Source organism: Erythrolamprus reginae, chromosome 3, assembly GCF_031021105.1.
Source record: "Erythrolamprus reginae isolate rEryReg1 chromosome 3, rEryReg1.hap1, whole genome shotgun sequence".
NCBI classification, from domain to species: Eukaryota; Metazoa; Chordata; class Lepidosauria; order Squamata; family Dipsadidae; genus Erythrolamprus; species Erythrolamprus reginae.
Window position 1 is genome coordinate 154,721,430 of NC_091952.1, and position 20,741 is coordinate 154,742,170.

At 48.2% G+C, this 20,741-nt stretch overlaps 1 protein-coding gene across 1 annotated transcript in view; it reads left to right on the forward strand.

Annotated features, from left to right (window-relative positions):
* The window catches only part of ANKRD33B (ankyrin repeat domain 33B), a 48,409-nt gene that overhangs the window by 19,252 nt on the left and 8,416 nt on the right, over positions 1-20,741 (forward strand). The window contains exon 2 of the mRNA XM_070748615.1: positions 4,844-4,973. Within this exon, the coding sequence (XP_070604716.1) occupies positions 4,844-4,973 (130 nt within the window). The remainder of the gene's footprint in view (positions 1-4,843; positions 4,974-20,741) is intronic.

Genomic DNA, 20,741 nt, shown 5'->3' on the forward strand with positions numbered 1-20,741 from the left:
ACCTCGTCTTACGAACCTAATTGGTTCCAGGGGGAGGTTCGTAAGACGAAAGGTTCGTAAGATGAAACATTGTTTCCCATAGGAAACAATGTAAAGTCAATTAATCCGTGCAACCAAAAAAAAAACCCCGCAAAAAAAACCGCTGCCGCCCGGCTGTCACCTTTTAAAACAGCCTGGGGGCTTCTCAGCGACCTCTCGAACGCCGAGAAGCCCCCAGGCTGTTTTAAAAGGTGACAGCCGGGCGGTGGGGCTTCCAAGCAGCCGCCGAACGTGGAAGTTTGGGTTTGGCGTTCGGCTTCGGGAGACGGCTGGGAAGCCGCGCGGCTGTTTTAAAAGGTCACAGCCGGGCTGGGGGGGTTGCTGGGAAGCCCCCCAGCCCGGCTGTCACCTTTTAAAACAGTCGCGCGGCTTCCCAGCAGCCTCTGAACGCCAAACGCGGAAGTTTGGGTTTGGTGTTCGGCTTCAGGAGATGGCTGGGAAGCCGCGCGGCTGTTTTAAAAGGTGACAGCCGGGCTGGGGGGCCTCCCAGCAACCCCCCCCCAGCCTGGCTGTGACCTTTTAAAACAGCCACGCGGCTTCCCAGCCGTCTCCCGAAGCCGAACGCCAAACCCAAACTTCCGCGTTCGGCGTTCGGAGGCTGCTGGGAAGCCCCGCCGCCCGGCTGTCACCTTTTAAAACAGCCGCGTGGCTTCCCAGCAGCCTTCGAATGGTTCAGAAAAAATTTGCCTCTTCTTACGAACTTTTTTCATGTTACGAACGCCAAACCCAAACTTCCGCGTTCGGCGTTCGGAGGCTGCTGGGAAGCCCCGCCGCCCGGCTGTCACCTTTTAAAACAGCCGCGCGGCTTCCCAGCAGCCTCCGAACGGTTCAGAAAAAATTTGCCTCTTCTTACGAACTTTTTTCGTGTTACGAACGCCAAACCCGAACTTCCGGGTTTGGCGTTCAGAGGCTGCTGGGAAGCCACGCGGCTGTTTTAAAAGGTGACAGCCGGGCTGGGGGGCTTCCCAGCAGCCTCCGAACGCCAAACCCGGAAGTTCGGGTTTGGCGTTCGTAACACGAAAAAAGTTCGTAAGAAGAGGCAAATTTTTTCTGAACCCCGGGTTCGTATCTTGAGTTGTTCGTAAGACGAGGGGTTCGTATCTTGAGGTACCACTGTATTGTCTTACTTCGTTTAAAATATGCACTACATTTTCACACATGGTTACTCCTCTCATATACAATTCTTACTGTTTTTTAAAAATAAAAGAATTGATACAAAAATACAATATTAATAAGTGAACAGAGAAGTGCAAAACTTATACAATTAGTGCTCGGTACACTATCAATGAAAAATTGGTAATAAAAAATAAAATACATTATCTTTAATGAAAAAGAAAATCATTTTCAATCTCAAAGGCAAATAAATCATCTACCAAAGGGAAAAGAGAGAAGAAAACAACTAAGAACATTGTGCCTGAATATTTTGTTTGCAACATTCTCGTTGTATCCTTGTAGACTGATATATATTAATAAACAAAAATTACATATAGACTTCTATTATAAATATATATGCTGTATTTTTTTCATATATCATTCTTATCATATTCAGCAACTGATCCTTGCAAAATATTTTATAATTTCAAAAACCATACCATTATATTGAGATCATGTTGGCCCTGACTGAAGCTGCTGAGAAGGCAGTTAGGCCTTTGGGCGGAGAGGATGTTAGGTGATTATGAGTGTTTTTAATGTGTTTTGTGGCATCACAATCCATGCCTCCCCCCTTATAAATTTACATGTTACAGTAGTGGCCAAAATTGCAGAAACCTTTTGTGGAAAGTATTTTTGAGGTTTGATGGCTAAGAACATCACTTTTGTTTGGAGTAGTACCATAAAATTATATATCAAAGGAAAGATAATTTAATCAAGAATGTAATGCAACAAAATTTGTTCAACTATCTGTATTCTAAGAAAAGCTATAGCCAAATAACCAGAAAAAGGAAGCACAATTTGTTTAGGTTGATATCAAGTAGCTTTCCTTTATCTGATTGTAACCAGTGAGCATGAGTGTTTAGAGAGCCAATCAGGTGTCATCTTGTTTTGGCAATGAGCCAATCAGATCATAATAGGATTCAATTATTGATGTCATGTATTAAAGCTGAGAGGAGGACATTTGTCAGTATGTTATGTGATCGCTGTCAAGTTGGTTGGATTTTTTTGTGTGTTCTTCCATTTAGTGAGTTTGTAAAACTACAGTAGTCCCTCGCTATACCGCGCTTCACCTACTGCGGCTTCACTTCATCGCGGGTTTCTGAGGAAGTCGATCGGCAGATTTAAACAGCCCACTGAACTCGATCGGCAGGTTTTTTAAAAAATATATATATATCTAAAATTGTAAATACTGTATTTAAATACTGTATCTAAAATAAATACTGTGTGGGAAGGGTTTATAAACACTTAAAACAATGAAAACTTACCAAACAATTACAATATAAATACTTAAATAAGTACTATCAGTCGATAAATTCCCCATCGCGGATTTCACCTATCGCGGCCAGGTCTGGAACGTAACACCAGCGATAGGTGAGGGACTACTGTATACACTTTCGCGAAAAAGTTTCCAAGCTGATTTAAATAAAATCTACCCTGTCAAGATAATTTTAGATAATTAAAATATAGGTATGCAATATGTTATATCTTAGTCATAAAACTGCACAATAATTTTGCTTTTGTAATCTTAAAATTGGTTATTTTATACTATATAAACAGTAAACAATTTCAATTTCAATTTTGGAATAATGCAGCGACTTTTTCAAGACCTTTTTCTATGTGGGAGTCCACATTTATTCAGGAAATAACAGGGCTGCTGTAAAGCATTATTATTGCACTCTTCTGGGGAGTATTTTATGCAGCTTCCACTTATTTCAAAAAGTGCCTAGGAAGGTTTTTTCATCATTTAGCACTTTATTTCATTTTTAAGGTTGCAGCTTTATTTAAATTGTATAAAGAGAAGTAGTTGCCTACATTTGCATTATGCTATTATTCTTGTAAAAATATATAATCTCAGGTATAAACCTATAAGTGAATATGGGAAAGTACTAATCTATGTTATAACCTAAAAGCTAAACAAAATCCATTATATGTTACACTTTATGTACTTGGGCAAGGCAATCCCTGGAGGCATGGAGAGAGAAAGTCCTTAGTCAGGCAATTCCAATCATAGTGGAAGGAAGAAATGGCTTTTTAAAAAGTCTCTCACTAACATTTTAATTTTCTCCTCCCATTTGAGAGAAAGTAAGTATACCAGTTCATTTCCACCTCTTTTTATAAGTAGGAAAATAAATGGAGTTTGAATTTGAGGAAGTCAACTTTCACCTTTCCTTTTTGTTTGTATTTAAAGTTTCTCATTTCTGTTGCACATACATTTATACGTGTTTAATTTATATGGCTTTCCCGAACAAATAATTACATAAAAACCGTTTTTAAAGCAATATGTGTTACTTTATCTAGATAGGCATCCCTGATGACATGTATCAGTCTCCATTCTGGTATTTCTGGTAGTAACTGTGTTGTATGCTGCTTCTGGTGTATTACAGTGATCCCCCGGTTATTGCATCCCCGACCATTGCGAACAGGGTAATTTGCGATTTTTCAACCCGGAAGTCAAAATACCATCTACGCATGCGTGCCCTTTTTTTCTATGGGCATGCATGCGTAGATGGCAACCGGGAGATCAGCTGCTGGGCGGCTTCCCTGGGTCTTCCCCCTCTTGCTGGCATCAGCCAGGAGTTTCCCCACCGCCCACGCAAACTCCTCGCTGCCGCTCGCCCGCCCTTCGCCTGCCCACGCCGTTCGCTCCCCCTCTTGCTGGCGGGAGGGCGAGAACCCCTCCCCAGCAACCGCTCGCCCGCCCTTCGCCGCTCACCCGCCCTTCGCCCTGGCCGCTTCTTCCCAGCGGAGAAATTCCAGCCCCCACCTGGTCCCGCCCGATCCTCCTCCCTGAGGCAGCTCGCCCTCCCATGGCCGCTTCCTCCACCCTCCATCACAAGCCCTCGCCACCGCAGCCAACGCGCGCTGCGATCTTCAAGCCCGGCTCCTTTCGGCCCAGCATCCTGGGCCAAGCAGCTGCCTTCCGTGACTGAGCCTGGCTGGCCCGGAAGATCGTAGCGCGCGTTGGCTGCAGCGGCGAGCGAAGCCAAGCCGGCAGCAATGGGCCGAGAGGAGCCGGGCTTGATCCGCTGAGCCTGGCTGGCCCGGAAGATCGTAGCGCGCGTTGGCTGCAGCGGCGGCGACATTGCTGCCGGCTTGGCTTTGCTCGCTCGCCGCTGAGGAGCCGAAGATTGGGAGGCGGCGCGGCTCTTTTAAAACATCGCCGCCGACATGGGGGGCTTGCTAGCACCCCCCCAAACCCGGGTTGGGGGTTCGGGGGGGTGCTAGCGAGCCCCCCATGTCGGCGGCGATGTTTTAAAAGAGCCGCGCCGCCCCCCAATCTTCGGCTCCTCGCTAGCGCTGCGGAAGTTTAAAACACCATCTGCACATGCGCAGATGGTGTTTTTATTTCCGCAGCGCTACTTCGCGAAAACCCGCTCGTTGCGGGGGGTCACGGAACGGAACCCTCGCAACGAGCGGGGGATCACTGTATTTTGTTTTACTTTAATGAATCATTTCTACTTGCTGATTTATTATTGTTAACTTCCATGAAGTAGAAAATCAGATTTGAAATAAAGTATTTTCTAAAGAAAAGTAATTTATAATATTAATGTCTTCAAAAAACTTCAAATAAGTAGTACTTGAATTGATGTAAATTCAAAGGAATTGCACTCATTACACTTTAACCTGAACCCTTCTTATTCTTTATTTATAGACTGGCCTTATTGTTGCCTGCTACCAAGGGTACGTGGATATTGTAATAGCCTTAGCACAGTGTCCTCATATTGATGTAAACTGGCAGGACAATGAAGGGAATACAGCTCTAATTACAGCTGCTCAGGCAGGTAAGGATATATGCTACTCATTTAATTTTTATGTTCAGTAGTGCCCCTTTGTAATTGTGGTCCTTGTGATGAGCCAATGAATATATCTGGCTTTCTCATTTTTAAACTGAGAGAAAGTTAAGCCAGGCAGTTATCACCCACTTAGATTGCTCAGCAAAACAAGTGCAATACATGCTAGGCATTACTACACAAAACAGATGGGTTGCCAGATCCAAGGAAAGATTTTAGCTGTAGAACAACTCAGCTTTTCAATATTTAATCAAGGCATCACTCTGTGACACTTTGCCTCCCCCGCAAAATAGCCAGGCCTCTCCCCAGAGAGAACTTCTAGGCTGCCTTTATTGATATGAAGGCAATTTTTGATTTGACAGACCGCACTGGCCCCCCAGCAGTGATGGCAAAAACTCTTTATTGATTGCTTCTGCAGCTAATTACAATGTTACCCAAGGACACTCTGTGCAGATTAAATGTGATGTCAGTTATGTTCAATAGCACCACTCCTGAGGTAATAGTTCCATTAAAGTGTTAAGGGAACCAATCAGTGCCTTTCTAAATTTGGATCTCACCCCACACCCTCAAAAATTAGGGATTAATTTATATTAATTCCTCATTTATATTGTTATAGATATTGTATCCCACACCTAAATTGTAATCTTCGGGCTTTTGCTGATCATTGCCTGATTATAGGATTGAAAACAACCTATGCAAGAACAAAGGTGCTGCTTTTCACCAAGCATATATGGGAAACCAGAATGGTGGCCACTGGTCTTGATCTAGACATCCTGGAACGTGAAGTCAAATGGGCCTTAGGAAATCTGAGAAACAACAAAGCTAGTGGAGGTGACAGTATTCCGGTTGAGCTATTCAAAATCTTAAAAGACAATGCAGTAAAAGTGCTACACTCAATATGCCAGCAAATTTTAAAAAACTCAACAGTGGCCGCATGATTGGAAAAGATCAATTCACATTTCAATTCCAAAGGAGGGCAATGCCAAAGAATTTTCAAACTACTGCACTATTGTATTCATTTCACATGTAGTAATGCTCAAAATCCTATAAGCTAGGCTCCAGCATAGAAACATACCGTGTTTCCCCGATAGTAAGACCCCCCCGATTGTAAGACATATGGGGGGTTTCAGGGGGGTCGGCTTATATAAGCCATACCCCGAAAGTAAGACATATGTCTTACTTTCGGGGAAACACGGTATAAACGGTATTGCGGGGGGGGCGATGACATTGCTTCCAAGCTCCCCGCGCGCCCCTCGCCTTCGCTCGCCGCGGCCTCTTCCACCGCCTCTTCCCCTGCCGAAGCTCAGCTGCAAGCGGCCAGCGAGGCCGCTTGCAGCTTCGCTCGCCTTCCAAGCTCCCCGCGCGCCTTCGCATTCTCCCCGCGCACCTTCGCCTTCCAAGCTCCCCGCGCGCATTGCTTCCAAGCTCCCCGCGCGCCTTCGCATTCTCCCCGCGCGCCTTCACCTTCCAAGCTCCCCGCGCGCATTGCTTCCAAGCTCCCCGCGCGCCTTCGCATTCTCCCCGCGCGCCTTCGCCTTCCAAGCTCCCCGCGCGCATTGCTTCCAAGCTCCCCGCGCGCCTTCGCTCGCCTTCGCTCGCCACCGCCTCTTCCCCTGCCGAAGCTCAGCTGCAAGCGGCCAGCGAGGCCGATCGGATCCGAGGCGAGCGGCCGGAGCTGCGCCCTCCTTCGCCCGCCTCCTTTCCGCTCGCCTCGGAGCCGAGCGGCCTCGCTGGCCGCTTGCAGCTGAGCCTCGGCAGGGGAAGAGGCGGTCGCGCCGCGGCGAGCGAAGGCGAGGGGCGCGCAGGGAGCTGCGCCCTCCTTTCCGGCAGCTCCCTGCGCGCCCCTCGCCTTCGCTCGCCGCGGCGCGACCGCCTCTTCCCCTGCCCAGGCTCAGCTGCAAGCGGCCAGCGAGGCCGCTCGGCTCCGAGGCGAGCGGAAAGGAGGCGGGCGAAGGAGGGCGCAGCTCCGGCCGCTCGCCTCGGATCCGATCGGCCTCGCTGGCCGCTTGCAGCTGAGCTTCGGCAGGGGAAGAGGCGGTGGCGAGTGAAGGCGAGCGAAGGCGCGCGGGGAGCTTGGAAGCAATGCGCGCGGGGAGCTTGGAAGGCGAAGGCGCGCGGGGAGAATGCGAAGGCGCGCGGGGAGCTTGGAAGCAATGCGCGCGGGGAGCTTGGAAGGCGAAGGCGCGCGGGGAGATGTAAGACATACCCCCAAAGTAAGACACAGTGGGGCTTTTGGGGGTAAAAAGATAGTAAGACACTGCCTTACTATCGGGGAAACACGGTAGAAGTCTGACGGCAGAAAAAGACCTCATTTCATTTCATTTCATTTATTTAGATTTGTATGCCGCCCCTCTCCGCAGACTCGGGGCGGCTCACAACAGAATAACAGAAGACAATTTCAGCAAATCTAAATTTCTACTAAAAACATTTTAAAAACCCCATTTTCTAAGCACACATACATACACACATACCATTCATAAATTGTATATGCTCGGGGGAGATGTCTCAGTCCCCCCATGCCTGACGACACAGGTGGGTCTTAAGGAGTTTACGAAAGGCAAGGAGAGTAGGGGCAGTTCTAATCTCCGGGGGGAGTTGGTTCCAGAGGGTCGGGGCCACCACAGAGAAGGCTCTTCCCCTGGGGCCCGCCAACCGACATTGTTTAGTTGACGGGACCCGGAGAAGGCCCACTCTGTGGGACCTAATCGGTCGCTGGGATTCGTGCGGCAGCAGGCGGTCTCGGAGATATTCTGGTCCAGTGCCATGAAGGGCTTTAAAGGTCATAACCTTTAAACCTCATGGTCCATCTAATCTGCCCTTATACTATTTTCTGTATTTTATCTTAGGATGGATAGATGTTTATCCCAGGCATGTTTAAATTCAGTTACTGTGGATTTATCTACCAGTATATGTATCGAGAACTGCCAGAAGTACAGGCAGGTTTTCGAAGAGGCAGAGGAACTAGAGATCAAATTGCCAACATAGGTTGAATCATGGAGAAAGATAGGGAGTTCCAGAAAACACATCTACTTCTGCTTCATGACTACACTATGTGGCTGGATGGAGTCACTGAATCAGTTGGTGTGTGTTTAAATAGACTCTGGGGGATGGTAGAGTACAGGAAGTCTTGGAGGAACGTTTTCCATGGGGCCACAATGGGTCGGACATGACTTTGCAACTAACAGCAACAACAGATATTGGAAATAAGGGGATGTGATGGGTCACTAATCAAATACACTGAGCTTGTCATTATTACAGTCAAAGACCATCAATATAATAATAATTTTTTAAAAAACAAAAAAAGACAGAAGTCTTTTGCTTCTGCGAAATCTCTCTCCCACGGGATTCCCAGCCACGTGGGGGGGGGGGGGAGCCCAAGTTCTTAACCAAGCAGCCATTTCGAAAAGTGGGTGACTCTTTTTTTCAGAGATTTGATCCTGGATGAGGAGGCCGACCTGGTATGTGTGACTGAAACCTGGCTGGGCTTGGAGGGAGGAGTTCCTCTCTGAAATTTGCCTAGCTGGGTTTCAGGTTTGGCATCAGCCGCGACCCCAGGGAAGGGGGGGAGGAGTGGCTATCATAGCCATGGAGACTATTTGCCTACATAGACTCATTGCTCCTGAGATTGCAGGTTGTGAGTCCCTCCTGGTGAAGTTGGACCTAGGGGTTCAGGTGGGCTTGTTACTCATGTTCCTGCCTCCCAGCTGTGTGTCAACCCACCGTGTCTTTTGTAAATTGCTTAAGACCCACCTGTATCGCCAGGCATGGGGGAATTGAGATACCTCCCGCAGGCTTATATTGTTTTATGTATGGTATGCTTGTCTTGTATGGTTTTAATGACGGGTTTTTAAAATGTTTTTTTTTAATATTAGATTTGTTACATTGTCATATTGTTATTATTATTGTTCTGAGCCACCCCAAGTCTGCGGAGAGGGACGGCATACAAATCTAATAAATTATTATTATTACTATTATTCAGCCTTTTAAACCCAAACAATGTCGCCTCACAGATTTAAGGCGGTGAGCCATGTGCCTGCTTTTAAAAGAGCAAGGTGGCTTCCGAATGGCGCTTGGCCAGGCAATATGAAAACACACGGAGCAAAAATACACACAATTCTTCAACGCATTTGCAAATTCAATGCATTTCTTCAACGATATAGTGGCTGAAGCCAAAGGAACACTAAAAGCCAAGGATACCCTATTGCAAACTTTATCCCCCCCCCATTGCAAATCCGTTCCCCTTGCAATATCTGCCAGGCTTTGCTCGGCTAGCCCATAATAGCTCCAACCTCGGATCTTTGTAAACTCTTTTGAAAATTTTGCAACCCGGTGGCCAGTGCTCCCTCTAATTTTTTTTTGGGGTGGGCGGAAAAGTATAGTGTCTGAGTGGCAGTCCCTTCGGGACTGGGCAGCACAGAAATAATAAATAAAAAAACAAACAAACAAACAAACAAACAAACAAATAAAAAAGCCACACTGTTTTGCCTCAGAGAATTTCAAAATAAAATACAGTCATACCTCGTCTTACGAACCTAATTGGTTCCAGGGGGAGGTTCGTAAGATGAAAGGTTCGTAAGACGAAACATTGTTTCCCATAGGGAACAATGTAAACTCAATTAATCCGTGCAACCAAAAAACCCCCCCGCAAAAAAAACCGCTGCCGCCCGGCTGTCACCTTTTAAAACAGCCTGGGGGCTTCTCAGCGACCTCCCGAATGCCGAACACCAAACCCGAACTTCCGGGTTCGGCGTTCGGGAGGCCGCCGAGAAGCCCCCAGGCTGTTTTAAAAGGTGACAGCTGGGCGGCGGGGCTTCCCAGCAGACGCCGAACGCTGAATGCGGAAGTTCGGCAAAAGTTCGGGGTTCGGGAGGCTGCTGGGAAGCCCCCCAGCCCGGCTGTCACCTTTTAAAACAGCTGGGCGGCTTCCCAGCAGCCTCCCGAAGCTGAACGCCAAACCTGAACTTCTGCGTTTGGCATTCGGAGGCTGCTGGGAAGCCGCGCGGCTGTTTTAAAAGGTGACAGCCAGGCTGGGGGGCTTCCCAGCAACCTCCTGAACCCCGAACCCGGAAGTTCGGCAAAAGTTCGGGGTTTGGGAGGCTGCTGGGAAGCCCCCCAGCCCGGCTGTCACCTTTTAAAACAGCCGCGCGGCTTCCCAGCCGTCTCCCGAAGCCGAACGCCAAACCCGAACTTCGGCGTTCGGAGGCTGCTGGGAAGCCCCCCAGCCCGGCTGTCACCTTTTAAAACAGCCACGCGGCTTCCCAGCAGCCTCCGAACGGTTCAGAAAAAATTTGCCTGTTCTTACAAACTTTTTTCGTGTTACGAACGCCAAACCCGAACTTCCGGGTTCGGCGTTCGGAGGCTGCTGGGAAGCCCCGCTGCCCGGCTGTCAGCTTTTAAAACATCCGGGGGACTTCCCAGCAGCCTCCCGAATGCTGAACCCGGAAGTTCGGGTTTGGCGTTCGTAACACGAAAAAAGTTCGTAAGAAGAGGCAAATTTTTTCTGAACCCCGGGTTCGTATCTCGAGTTGTTCGTAAGACGAGGGGTTCGTATCTTGAGGTACCACTGTACTGTACTGTGTGTCTATAACAGTGAGCTCATAATAGGGCAACTCTATCAATATCAAAATGCCACTTAAATAGTTGAGCTAGTTTCAAACCAGTTTTTGATTTTCTTTCTCTCTTCCTTACTCCCATTCTTTTTCTTTCTCTTTTCCTTCCTCTCTTTTTTCTATCTGTTTCTCTCTCTTCCTCTCTTCCTCTCTCTCTCCTTCCCTCTCACTCTTTCCCTCTCGGCTTCTGGGCAGGTTTGGAAAACTCTGAGTTGATGATGATTTTTAAGTGAGCGATTGCTCACTGCTCAGCTTAGAGGGAACTATGCCGGTGGCCTTTCCTGGGCAAACCTAATCTCGCGAGTTGCCCAGCACTTTTGACTCGAGAGTCAAAAAAGGCAAATGTCTATGCTGCGACCTCCCCGCACTTTCCTCACCATGCGCCGGGAGGGGGAAAAATGGGGAGGGTGTGTGTGTGTATGTGTGGAGAGGCCGCCCACCTGAGGGTCTCTTCTCTGTCCACGCAGCACCTATGGGAAGCTGTGGCTGGAGTCACGCTGGATCCTGTAAGAGATTATGGACCAGGAGCAGTCCGTTGCTGAGTCCAAAAAGCCCGAGAACAACCAGGCTGCTTTCTGGCACTGGCTGGCCACCCTCTACCTGTGCTAAGTTGAAGTAGCGTGGTGCTTGGAGGCCTACTATGAGGAGTTCAAGCTCACGCCAGTCAGTCTGGGATGCTGGAGGGGAGGAGGGACACATGTGCCCCCTCCCCATGCATGCCATCCCTACCCTGGGATCGAACCCAAACCAGGCCAGCAACCACACTCTCCCCCCTGCATCACTTCCCCGCTCACGCTCAATCCGGAACAACTGCACGTGCTTCCCCCAATCAATCCTATCTCCTGGGTTTTTTGGAGTCCGCCTCAGAACCCGCTCAGCGCTGGGAAGAAAATTGGCAGGGGTGGGTGTGGTTCCCAGAACCGAAGAAGCCAGGCGGGGCTCAGAGCCAGACAGCTTGGGAGAGGCAGATCAGCTGTCGGGCGGGGACCACTGCGCTGCGTTTTAAAACGCTGTGCGGGGTGGTGGTTGGATGTGCGCATGCGCAGGTGTGCACCTTTGAGGGAACATTGCTGGCAGACCACAACACATTCTGGCATATTGCCATTGAATACAGATTGGGCAAATTCCCACCACTTTATGTGATTTATGAGAGAAAAACAGCATGTTAACCTAATAAATAAAAAACAAAAATATGACGTAGGATCCTTATACTGTATATTCCTTTATAACACTGGAGATGAACCCACAGATGAGTATCCAGCAGCCAGTTTCTGAGACTAAAAATCTGATCTTTCAGATAAAAGCTGGCAAAAGTCAAATGTTGCATTGCATCTGATAAAAAGCAAATACTGAATACTAGAAGCAAATTTTGACCTCACTTTTTATTTACTAAAACAGAAACAGTTCACCTAACCCAAGATTAGGGATGATCAGATACATGACTCAAATCTTGGCTCCACAGGCTAGGGTGAAATTTTGAACTTTGCTGGTGATACCTGGTTTCTTGGGAAATTTTTACCCAGAGGGCTTGGCCCCGTTTAATAATCCTTGCAAAATATCGGTTGGATTAGAAGAGAGCCTCATGAGAGCAATTGCTTGCTATTGCTGTACCATTAGTGTTCTTGTTATCTGGAAATATGAACAACCTCAGAAGACTCTTGAACAATTAAATATGGATATAGAATTGCAACATACTCTATCTAAATCTAGTTTTTTACATTTATCATAGATTTGGGACACTGGGGGATTGTATGTAACCAGTTAACTGTCTCATTACCTTGGGATAGCCTAGATGAGAAGCCAGTAATCTTAAACACTCAAAGAGCTGTAAAGGTCCTAACCGGAAGCCTCCCCCCCATTTGATTCTGGAGCTGACTGGAAGTCCAATTCTGCCACCATAGTCTTCCTATTGCAGGGTCCTCATTTCCTTTGCCAACCGGAAATCCAGTCCTCCACACCCCCTCCGCCATAGAGTCTCCTCCTAGCATGGTGTCCTTTTTCCTCTGCCTGTCCAAACCAAAAGCCCTATCAATTGTGGAGCTGACTGGTGGCAGGGAGTCGCAGCAGAGGGATGAAAGAGCCACACGCGGCTCCAGAACCGTTGTCTTGAAGCCGTTAGGGTCTGAATGGGGTTAACAAGTTAAAACTCAAGATTGACAAGACTGAGTGGCTGTGGGTCTTTCCTCCTAAAGATGACACCATTTGCCCGTCTTTGGTGCTGGGAGGGGAAGAAATTTCCCTCTCAGATAGGGCTCGCAACTTGGGTGTACTCCTAGATCCACAGTTGAGGCTAGAGCAATTAGGCTGATTGCAAATATGTATGGTTTTTTTAAAATTAGATTTTAACTGTTTTTATTGTTGTTGTATTTATTTGTACTATTAGCCACTCAGAGTCCATTTTGGAGTGAGCGGTAGGTAGATAGATATATGATTGATTGATTGATTGATTGATTGATTGATTGATTGATTGATAGGTAGGTAGGTAGGTAGGTAGGTAGATAGATAGATAGATAGATAGATAGATAGATAGATAGATAGATCAATGAAAAAGTTTGCTCCTTATAATGTTCTAAGTTTGAATGTGTTTTAAAGTTTTAGTTTCAAACTTTTTTACTACTGGTTTTCTGGGCCTTGCTTGCTGGGAATGTCAGGGGAAGGATACTGTAAAATCACCAATCCTCTCGATCAGCTGGGACTCATGAGGCAGAGAATAGATGGGGATGGAGCCAGTCAGAGGTGGTATTTACTGGTTCTGCTACCGGTTCTCCAGAACAAGTCAGAACCTGCTGAATCCCACCTGTGGTCTGTACATATACTGTATGTGAATGAAAAGGAATGGATATTGTCGACTATTTTAGAAAACCTACTAAAAAAAGAAATAATTTCTGTTGTTGGTCATATTGCCAATGATGCTGCAGACATTTCTCCGTACTGAAGGAGTGGGTCCAGCAGTCACATGGGTTGCTCCTGTCCAATCCGTTGGAACTGAGCCTAGTATTAAAAAAGACTGCTGGATCCGCCCCTTCCCCAGAATTCGCTCAGTTCGCATATCCTGCGGTTGTATTGTGATAGCTCGTTCAACATTCTAACACCTTCCCTTCGATCCTTTCCTTCAAAAAGTAGTAAGATTTATTGTCTTTAATTATTTACTTGCACTAATTGCGCCAGCCGTTTAAAAGAAAAAAAGAAAAAAAGCGGCTAGGCTTTTTTCCTTGGGAGAAGTTGCGGTTTCGTTTTCCCCCGGCGGTTTTGCCGGTTACGATTCCTGCGGCCGCTTGTGGATTCTTCTAATCCTTTGGCCTGGAGGTCCTGGTGCAAGTATTTACCTATTGAATTATTGATTATTATTGTATACAAAAATATTTAAGGGCTTAAGAAATACCTCCTGCGGAGTGAGACGCCCTCTAGTCTCCTGGACTTAGTCGATCGCTTCCCCTTTAAGAAATTTTACGCAGCGATCTTTTTCGGCGCGAAGGCCTTCGCGCCCTTTTTAAATCTAGGCCTCTCGTGTTGGCCCCCTGCCAGCCGTGTAGGCCTCAGTCCACCGCGTGGATCCCGGAGCGGGCCTTGGGGGTCCCAGGCTAAATTCTCCACCGGCTAAGCCTCCAACCAGAGTGCCTTGGTTTACTTAATTATAAAGTTTAGGGAGGCTGGCCCCGCTGGGTTTGGGGGCACGAACTCTGGGTTTGCCCAGATTGTCCTCAAGTTTCAGCAGCTTCGAGGCCTCGAAGCAGGATCCATTCCTCTTGGGAAGTCCTTGAAATTCTTCTCCTTATTATTCAGTTATTGGCTCAGCCTTGTCTTCTGTTAATTGTCAGACTATGGCTTCTTTTCCCAAGAGAGGCACTACCAAAGGTCCCAAAGAGGTTAGGCCTACTGGTAATTCTACTGAAGTTCCCCAGGCCTCTTCCTCCTCTTCCTCAGGCACCCATTCCTTAGCCAAGCCCTCCAGGGCTGAGAAGAGAAGGGACCCAGCCCTACAAAAAATACATGATAAACCAGCCAAACTTTTAAGGTGCAGGCCCAAGTGCATATCAATCCAACCCCCCCGGAGGCCTCTAACCTGCCTCTTTCTGGGGTTCCTGTGCTATCCCTGGATGAGCCAAACCTAAATCCACCCCAACCTAACCTATGGGGTTTAGGTCCAGAGGAGCCAGATTTTACCGAGGATTCCTCCCAGCCAGAACCTGCTCAGGCCCTCAGGGATCCTCCGGCTTTTCCGGCTGATATTTCTTCCTTGCCACCGGAGTTTCAGTCTATCTTGACTATTCTGACTAACACCATTGACGCTAAACTCTCATCTTTCAATGTGCCTTCTCTGTCTCATCCCTCTCCACGCTCCTCCCGTCCCGTGAGTTCTTCTCCTTCCTACAGAGCCCCAGCCATGGAGGTCTCTGACTCCTCTCAGGAAGAGGATGAGGACGTGGATGCAGAAGAGGATGATGACCCATTTCAGCGTCTGTCGGAAGATGAGGAATCTCAGATTAAGATTCCAGCCCCAGCTGCTATCTTTCCTTCGCAGCCTTTCAAATCTCTCCTGCTTAAAGCTAGAGTATCCACGGGGCTAGCCGGCCAAGAGAAACAGGCTACTTCTTCCTCAGATCCTCCGGAGGATAATCTTCCTTATTTCATGAAAGAACAGGAAGACAATGAGGTAATTCCTATGCCCAAGTTGTTAAGGATGCCTTGCTTAAACAGTGGGACCACCCAACTGCTGGCTTTACTCCCACTCCCAAGGACAAGAAGCTCTACAAGCTCTCCTCCGTCTATGAGGAACTCCTAACATGTCCCAAGCCAGATGAACCAGTGAAGACTCTCCACTCGACTGCCGCCATGCCTGGCGAAGCAGAGGAGGTCCTCCGGCCAGAGGACAATCGACTTGAGCAATGCTCAAAAGGAGTCTTCTTGCAGACTCATGGGCCTTTAAGAGTGCTGCAGCGGCATCCTTCTTTTCCAGAGCTATGCTCTTGTGGCTTCGTCAGCTCCAACCACACCTGCCTCCAGATGACTTACGGGGCCAACAGGATTTCAACAAAATCTTCGCAGCTGCCCATTATGTAGCAGATGCTACCCTCCAATCTTCTAGATTTGCAGCCAGGTCAGTAGCAGCCTCCACAACGGCCAGAAGTCTTCTATGGCTCCGCCCTTGGCAGGCGGGAGTAAGACAGAAGTGGCAGTTAGCCATGGGTCCGCTGAAACGTGACCTCCTCTTCGGAGACCTTCTGGACCCTCTCCTTACAGAGACCACAGACAAGAAAAAGGTCTTGGGACCTACCACCAAGAAGGCCCCTAAACCGTAGCCCTTTCGGCGCACAGGGCGTCTACAGGATCAGGGCTTCGCATTTCAAAGGAGTCCAGGTCAGTATTCCCCTCGGTTTCGATCCCAATCTAGAACCACCAGGGGCAGAGGTTCCCGTTATCAGAGAGGATCCTCTTCTACCAGGGCTTCCAAAAGAGCCAGATGGTAAGTTTTCCTCCTTTCCCATAGGCGGTCGCCTAGCCTGGTTCTCTTCCGCCTGGCACCGTTCTTGTAAGGACCCCTGGGTCATTGACTCTGTGGAAAGGAGCCTAAAGTTAGAGTTCATTTCACCTCCCCCTAACCGTTTTTATTTCTTGTCCTTCTCCCAGTTCCCCTCCATCTCGTATCCGAATGGAGGAGGCTATTTCTCATTTGTTGACTATTAGAGCTATTCAACCGGTCCCCTCTCTCCAGAGAGGTTTAGGCTTTCTCCCATCCTCTTCATGGTCCCTAAGACCTCTGGAGGCTGGAGAGCCATCTTAAATCTAAAAAAATTGAACCGGTTCATAAAATATAGGACTTTCAAAATGCATTCCTTATCTTCCATTTTTAGCAGCTCTACATCGGGGAGACTTTATGGTGTCTCTGGATCTCACGGAGGCCTTCCTCCATATCCCCATTGTCAAGGTCCATAGGAAATTTCTGCGCTTTGCCTTTCAAGGCAGGCATTTTCAGTATAGGGCCATGCCATTTGGGCTCTACTCAGCTCCCAGAGTCTTCTCTAAACTCTTGGGATCCTTGGCGGCTCATATCCGAGCTTCTCCCATTCATATTTTATGTTATTTAGATGACATTTTAATTCATGGAAATTCCAGAACTGGGTGGCGGCAGACATCTCTTTTACCATGTCGGTTCTACAGAATCATGGTTTCTCCATAAATCTTAAAGGGAGCCACCTTGATCCATCCACTTCCATTCTGCATCTGGGAACTATCATTAATTCTGAGTTATCCCAGGTTTTCCTCTCCACTGAGAGAAAACGCAGCTTTTTGGATCTCATTGCTCGCATCCTGCCCCAGCAATCTACCTCCATTGCCACCCTATCTTCCCTTTGGGTAAAATGGTGTCATCTATTGGTATTGTCCCCTGGGCCTGTCTTCACGCCAGGGAACTACAGTGGCTTCTATTACCTCCCAGAGATCGGGCCACAGCTACTCGAATCGTCGCCATTCCACCGACGGTTCGCAGATCCCTCAAGTGGTGGACTTCTCCAGCCCTAGACAAGGGATCTCCCTTCCAGTGCCCCGACCAGTTGTAGTCACCACAGATGCCAGCCTCTCGGGCTGGGGAGCCCACGCCCAGGGTCTTTTAGCTCAGGGCACATGGTCACTGGAGGAGGCTTCCAGGCCCGTCAATTGATTGGAATTAAGAGCCGTGTCTCTAGCTCTAAAACAATTCCAATCTCACACCTCCAACCAGCATGTGCTGATTTTCACCGACAATATAGCCACCAAAAGCCATATTTGCAGACGGGGAGGCACAAGAGCCTAGGCCTCAGGAGGGAGGCCCTGAAGTTAGGCCTTTGGGCAGAGAAGAATCTCCAGTCGCTTCTAGCCGACCTCATCTCGGGGAGCCTCAACGTCCAAGCGGACTGGCTCTCGCGAGCGACCATAGATCCAGGCGAGTGGAATCTCCATCAGTCACTGTTCCACCAAATCTGCCTCAGGTTCGGCCATCCAGTGTTGGATCTATTGGCGACCAAGGCCAATGCCCAGCTCCCTCACTTCTTCTCCAGGTTCCCGTCTCCGGGAGCAGAGGCAATCACTGCTCTCAGGAGTCCTTGGCCTCCAGGTCTATTGTATGCCTTCCCTCCAATTCCAATTCTGCCAGACGTGATCAACAAAATTCTCCTGGAGAAGGCCCGAGTAATTCTGATTGCCCCTCACTGGCCTCGCAGGCCCTGGTTCGCGGACCTCCAACAATGTCCGTCCAGGACCCCTGGCGACTCCCCGTTTCGGAGGATATGTTGCGACAGGGGGCCTCCTTCCATCCAGACCCAGAGTGGTTCCACCTCACCGCCTGGTTATTATCCGGAGGGACTTAGACCTGCGAGGGTATGACCCGGACACAGTGGAAATCATCCTGAAGTCTAGAAGAGGGTCTACCAACCGGATCTAAGACCATACTTGGTCCAAATTCCATCAGTGGTGCTTGCAGGAGGGCTTATCTCCCCTGTGTCTTCCCATCCACAGGATAATCACCTTCCTCATGAAAGGCTCCCACCAAGGCCTCTCTACCAGCACCATCCGCCGACACCTGGCCGCCATCTCTTCCGTCTTGGCGGGGCCTCGCAGGCAGCCCCTCCGCTCCCTTCCAGAAATCCAAGAATTTCTAAGAGGAGTGGCCAACCTCAGGCCTTCTAAAATCCACAGATATCTCACCTGGGACTTGCCACGGGTTCTCCACTCTCTTACTCAGGCACCTTACGAACCCCTGAACTCTGCGTCCCTCAGGTACCTATCCTTCAAGGTAGCATTCCTGGTGGCGATTACATCCGCCCGACGCATATCTGAGTTGGCAGCCCTTTCTATCAGACAGGACCTCTGGCAGTTTCACCAGGACAAGGTGGTTCTGCGACTGGACCCCACCTTTCTACCAAAGGTCAGTTCCATGTCCCACAGATCTCAGGATATCATATTACCTTCCTTCTGCCTCCAACGAGAGCATCCCCTGGCAACTAGATGGCACACTCTGGATCTCACTAGAGCGCTAAAGGTTTATATCCAACGCACAAGATCCATCCGGAGGTCTGAAGCACTCTTCATAGCCTACCATCCCAGATCCTTGGGATCCAGAGTGTCTTCTACAGTAATAGGTCGTTGGATCAGAGGGACCATCTCTAAGGCCTACGAGACAGCTTCCTTTTCCATTCCAAGGAATATTACAGCGCATTCCACCAGAAGTGCTGCCACATCTGCCGCTTGGGCGACTCAGGCTCCGTTGGAAGAAGTCTGCAAAGCAGCCACTTGGGCCTCGCCAAATTCCTTCATCAACGATTCGTACGCATCAGCGGACGCTGCCTTCGGCAGAAGAGTACTCCAATCCGTTATCTCTCACGATAGCAAGGTACTCCCACCCTAGGGACCTATCTCTTGGGTATGTCCCATGTGACTGCTGGACCCACTCCTTCAGTACGGAGAATAGGCGTTGATTGCTTACCTGAACGCCTCTTCTCGTACGGTGAGTGGGTACAGCAGTCACTTCCCTCCCTTTGTGTGGTCTTCTTTACCTTCTATTCTATTTTCTTATAACACATGAGAGTTGAACATTAAAGAGCTTCACTACTGAGCCTAGTCTATGGATTCGCGAATTCTGGGGAAGGGGCGGATCCAGCAGTCTTTTTTAATACTAGGCTCAGTTCCAACGGATTGGACAGGAGCAACCCATGTGACTGCTGTACCCACTCACCGTACGAGAAGAGGCGTTCAGGTAAGCAATCAACGCCTATTCCCATACTATTAGCAAAAAGAAGAAACCTACAAAAAATTAAACACAGACAAAGTAAGTAAGACGTATAAATTACGGTATACATTAAAATTATTTTTTATATTCATTTTGTGATCAGGGCCGCCGATAGGCCAGTATTACTGCTACTGGTGTCAGGGGCCCGGCCAAATTGAAAAATGGGGGGCGGCGGTTTTGGCCCACCACCATGTGCCAGCCCCCTGGCGCCCGCAGCAGTCATTGTGCCACCATTCCCTGTAGGCTGCGCACGCCTGTGCCAGCACACCCCAAAACGCCCCCCACGCACCCTTTCCCAAGGGCGCGCACGGAGCCGCCGCGGGCCCCCTGAACCTCTAGCCCCCTCACGCCCCTGGCTACTCGCCACTTCCTTATTTCCAGATTGCATTTCCTCTTGGTGAGGTTCCGCTCATTGCTTCTTGTACTACCTTCAGGTGGCATGGACAATAAATAGATGCCATCTGCTCTGTGGCAGCCCTTTAAGGATTGGGAAACTACTATTATATTCCCCCTCAGTTTTCTATCTGTTGAGCTAAACATATTCGTTCTCTTAGCCCTTGTCCATAGGATTTAGCCTCTAGGCCAGGAGTGTCAAACTCAATTTCATTGAGGGCCACATCAGGGCTGTGTTTGACCTCAGAGGGCCGGGGGAGGGCTTGCCCAGGGTGTGTGGCCATGGTGGGCATGGCACGGGATTTGGGGGGCAGAAGTTTTAAAATGGCGGGGGGGGGCAGACACTTAGGCTGTATGGGCCCCCAAAATTCCTGATGGCCCTGTTTGTGATCATTAGGTTCTGATTTTAAAAATGTAAACAGATAATGCATTTGAGTTGTCTGTTTAAATGAAACTTCTTTTTAAACTTTCTTGATACCTTTGATTGACATGCACGGTAGATTGCAAAGTAAAATGGGACTAACTAGACTGCAAAGCAAAATGAGGATATTTTTTATAACTTAATGCAATTGAGCTACTTTTGTGATGTTACCCATACTGAGTAAGAGTATGATCAACCAGAAACAGGCAAGTTAGAAAAATGTTTTGAATGAAGAATAATGGCACTAAAGGTTTATTTTGTTCTGTCAGATTGGAGACAAGGACTTGATGGTTTAATTGGTCTTCATCTATAATTTTTCCATGTGGTAGATTGTCCCTTCAAAAAGATTTCCTACATATAGGCAAGCATAAACCAGTCCTCAATTGAAGATTATAGCTGAGGATTTGTTGAGACTATTTCTAAGAGTGAATATACAATTTATATACTACAGTATTCTCCAAGTTTATGTATTTCATCATTTCACTTACCGGTATATCCTCTATATAAATGTTGTTCCTCACACTGAAAATTGGAATTCTGGTCAGTTTGATGTGGTAATTAAAGATACTGATCTG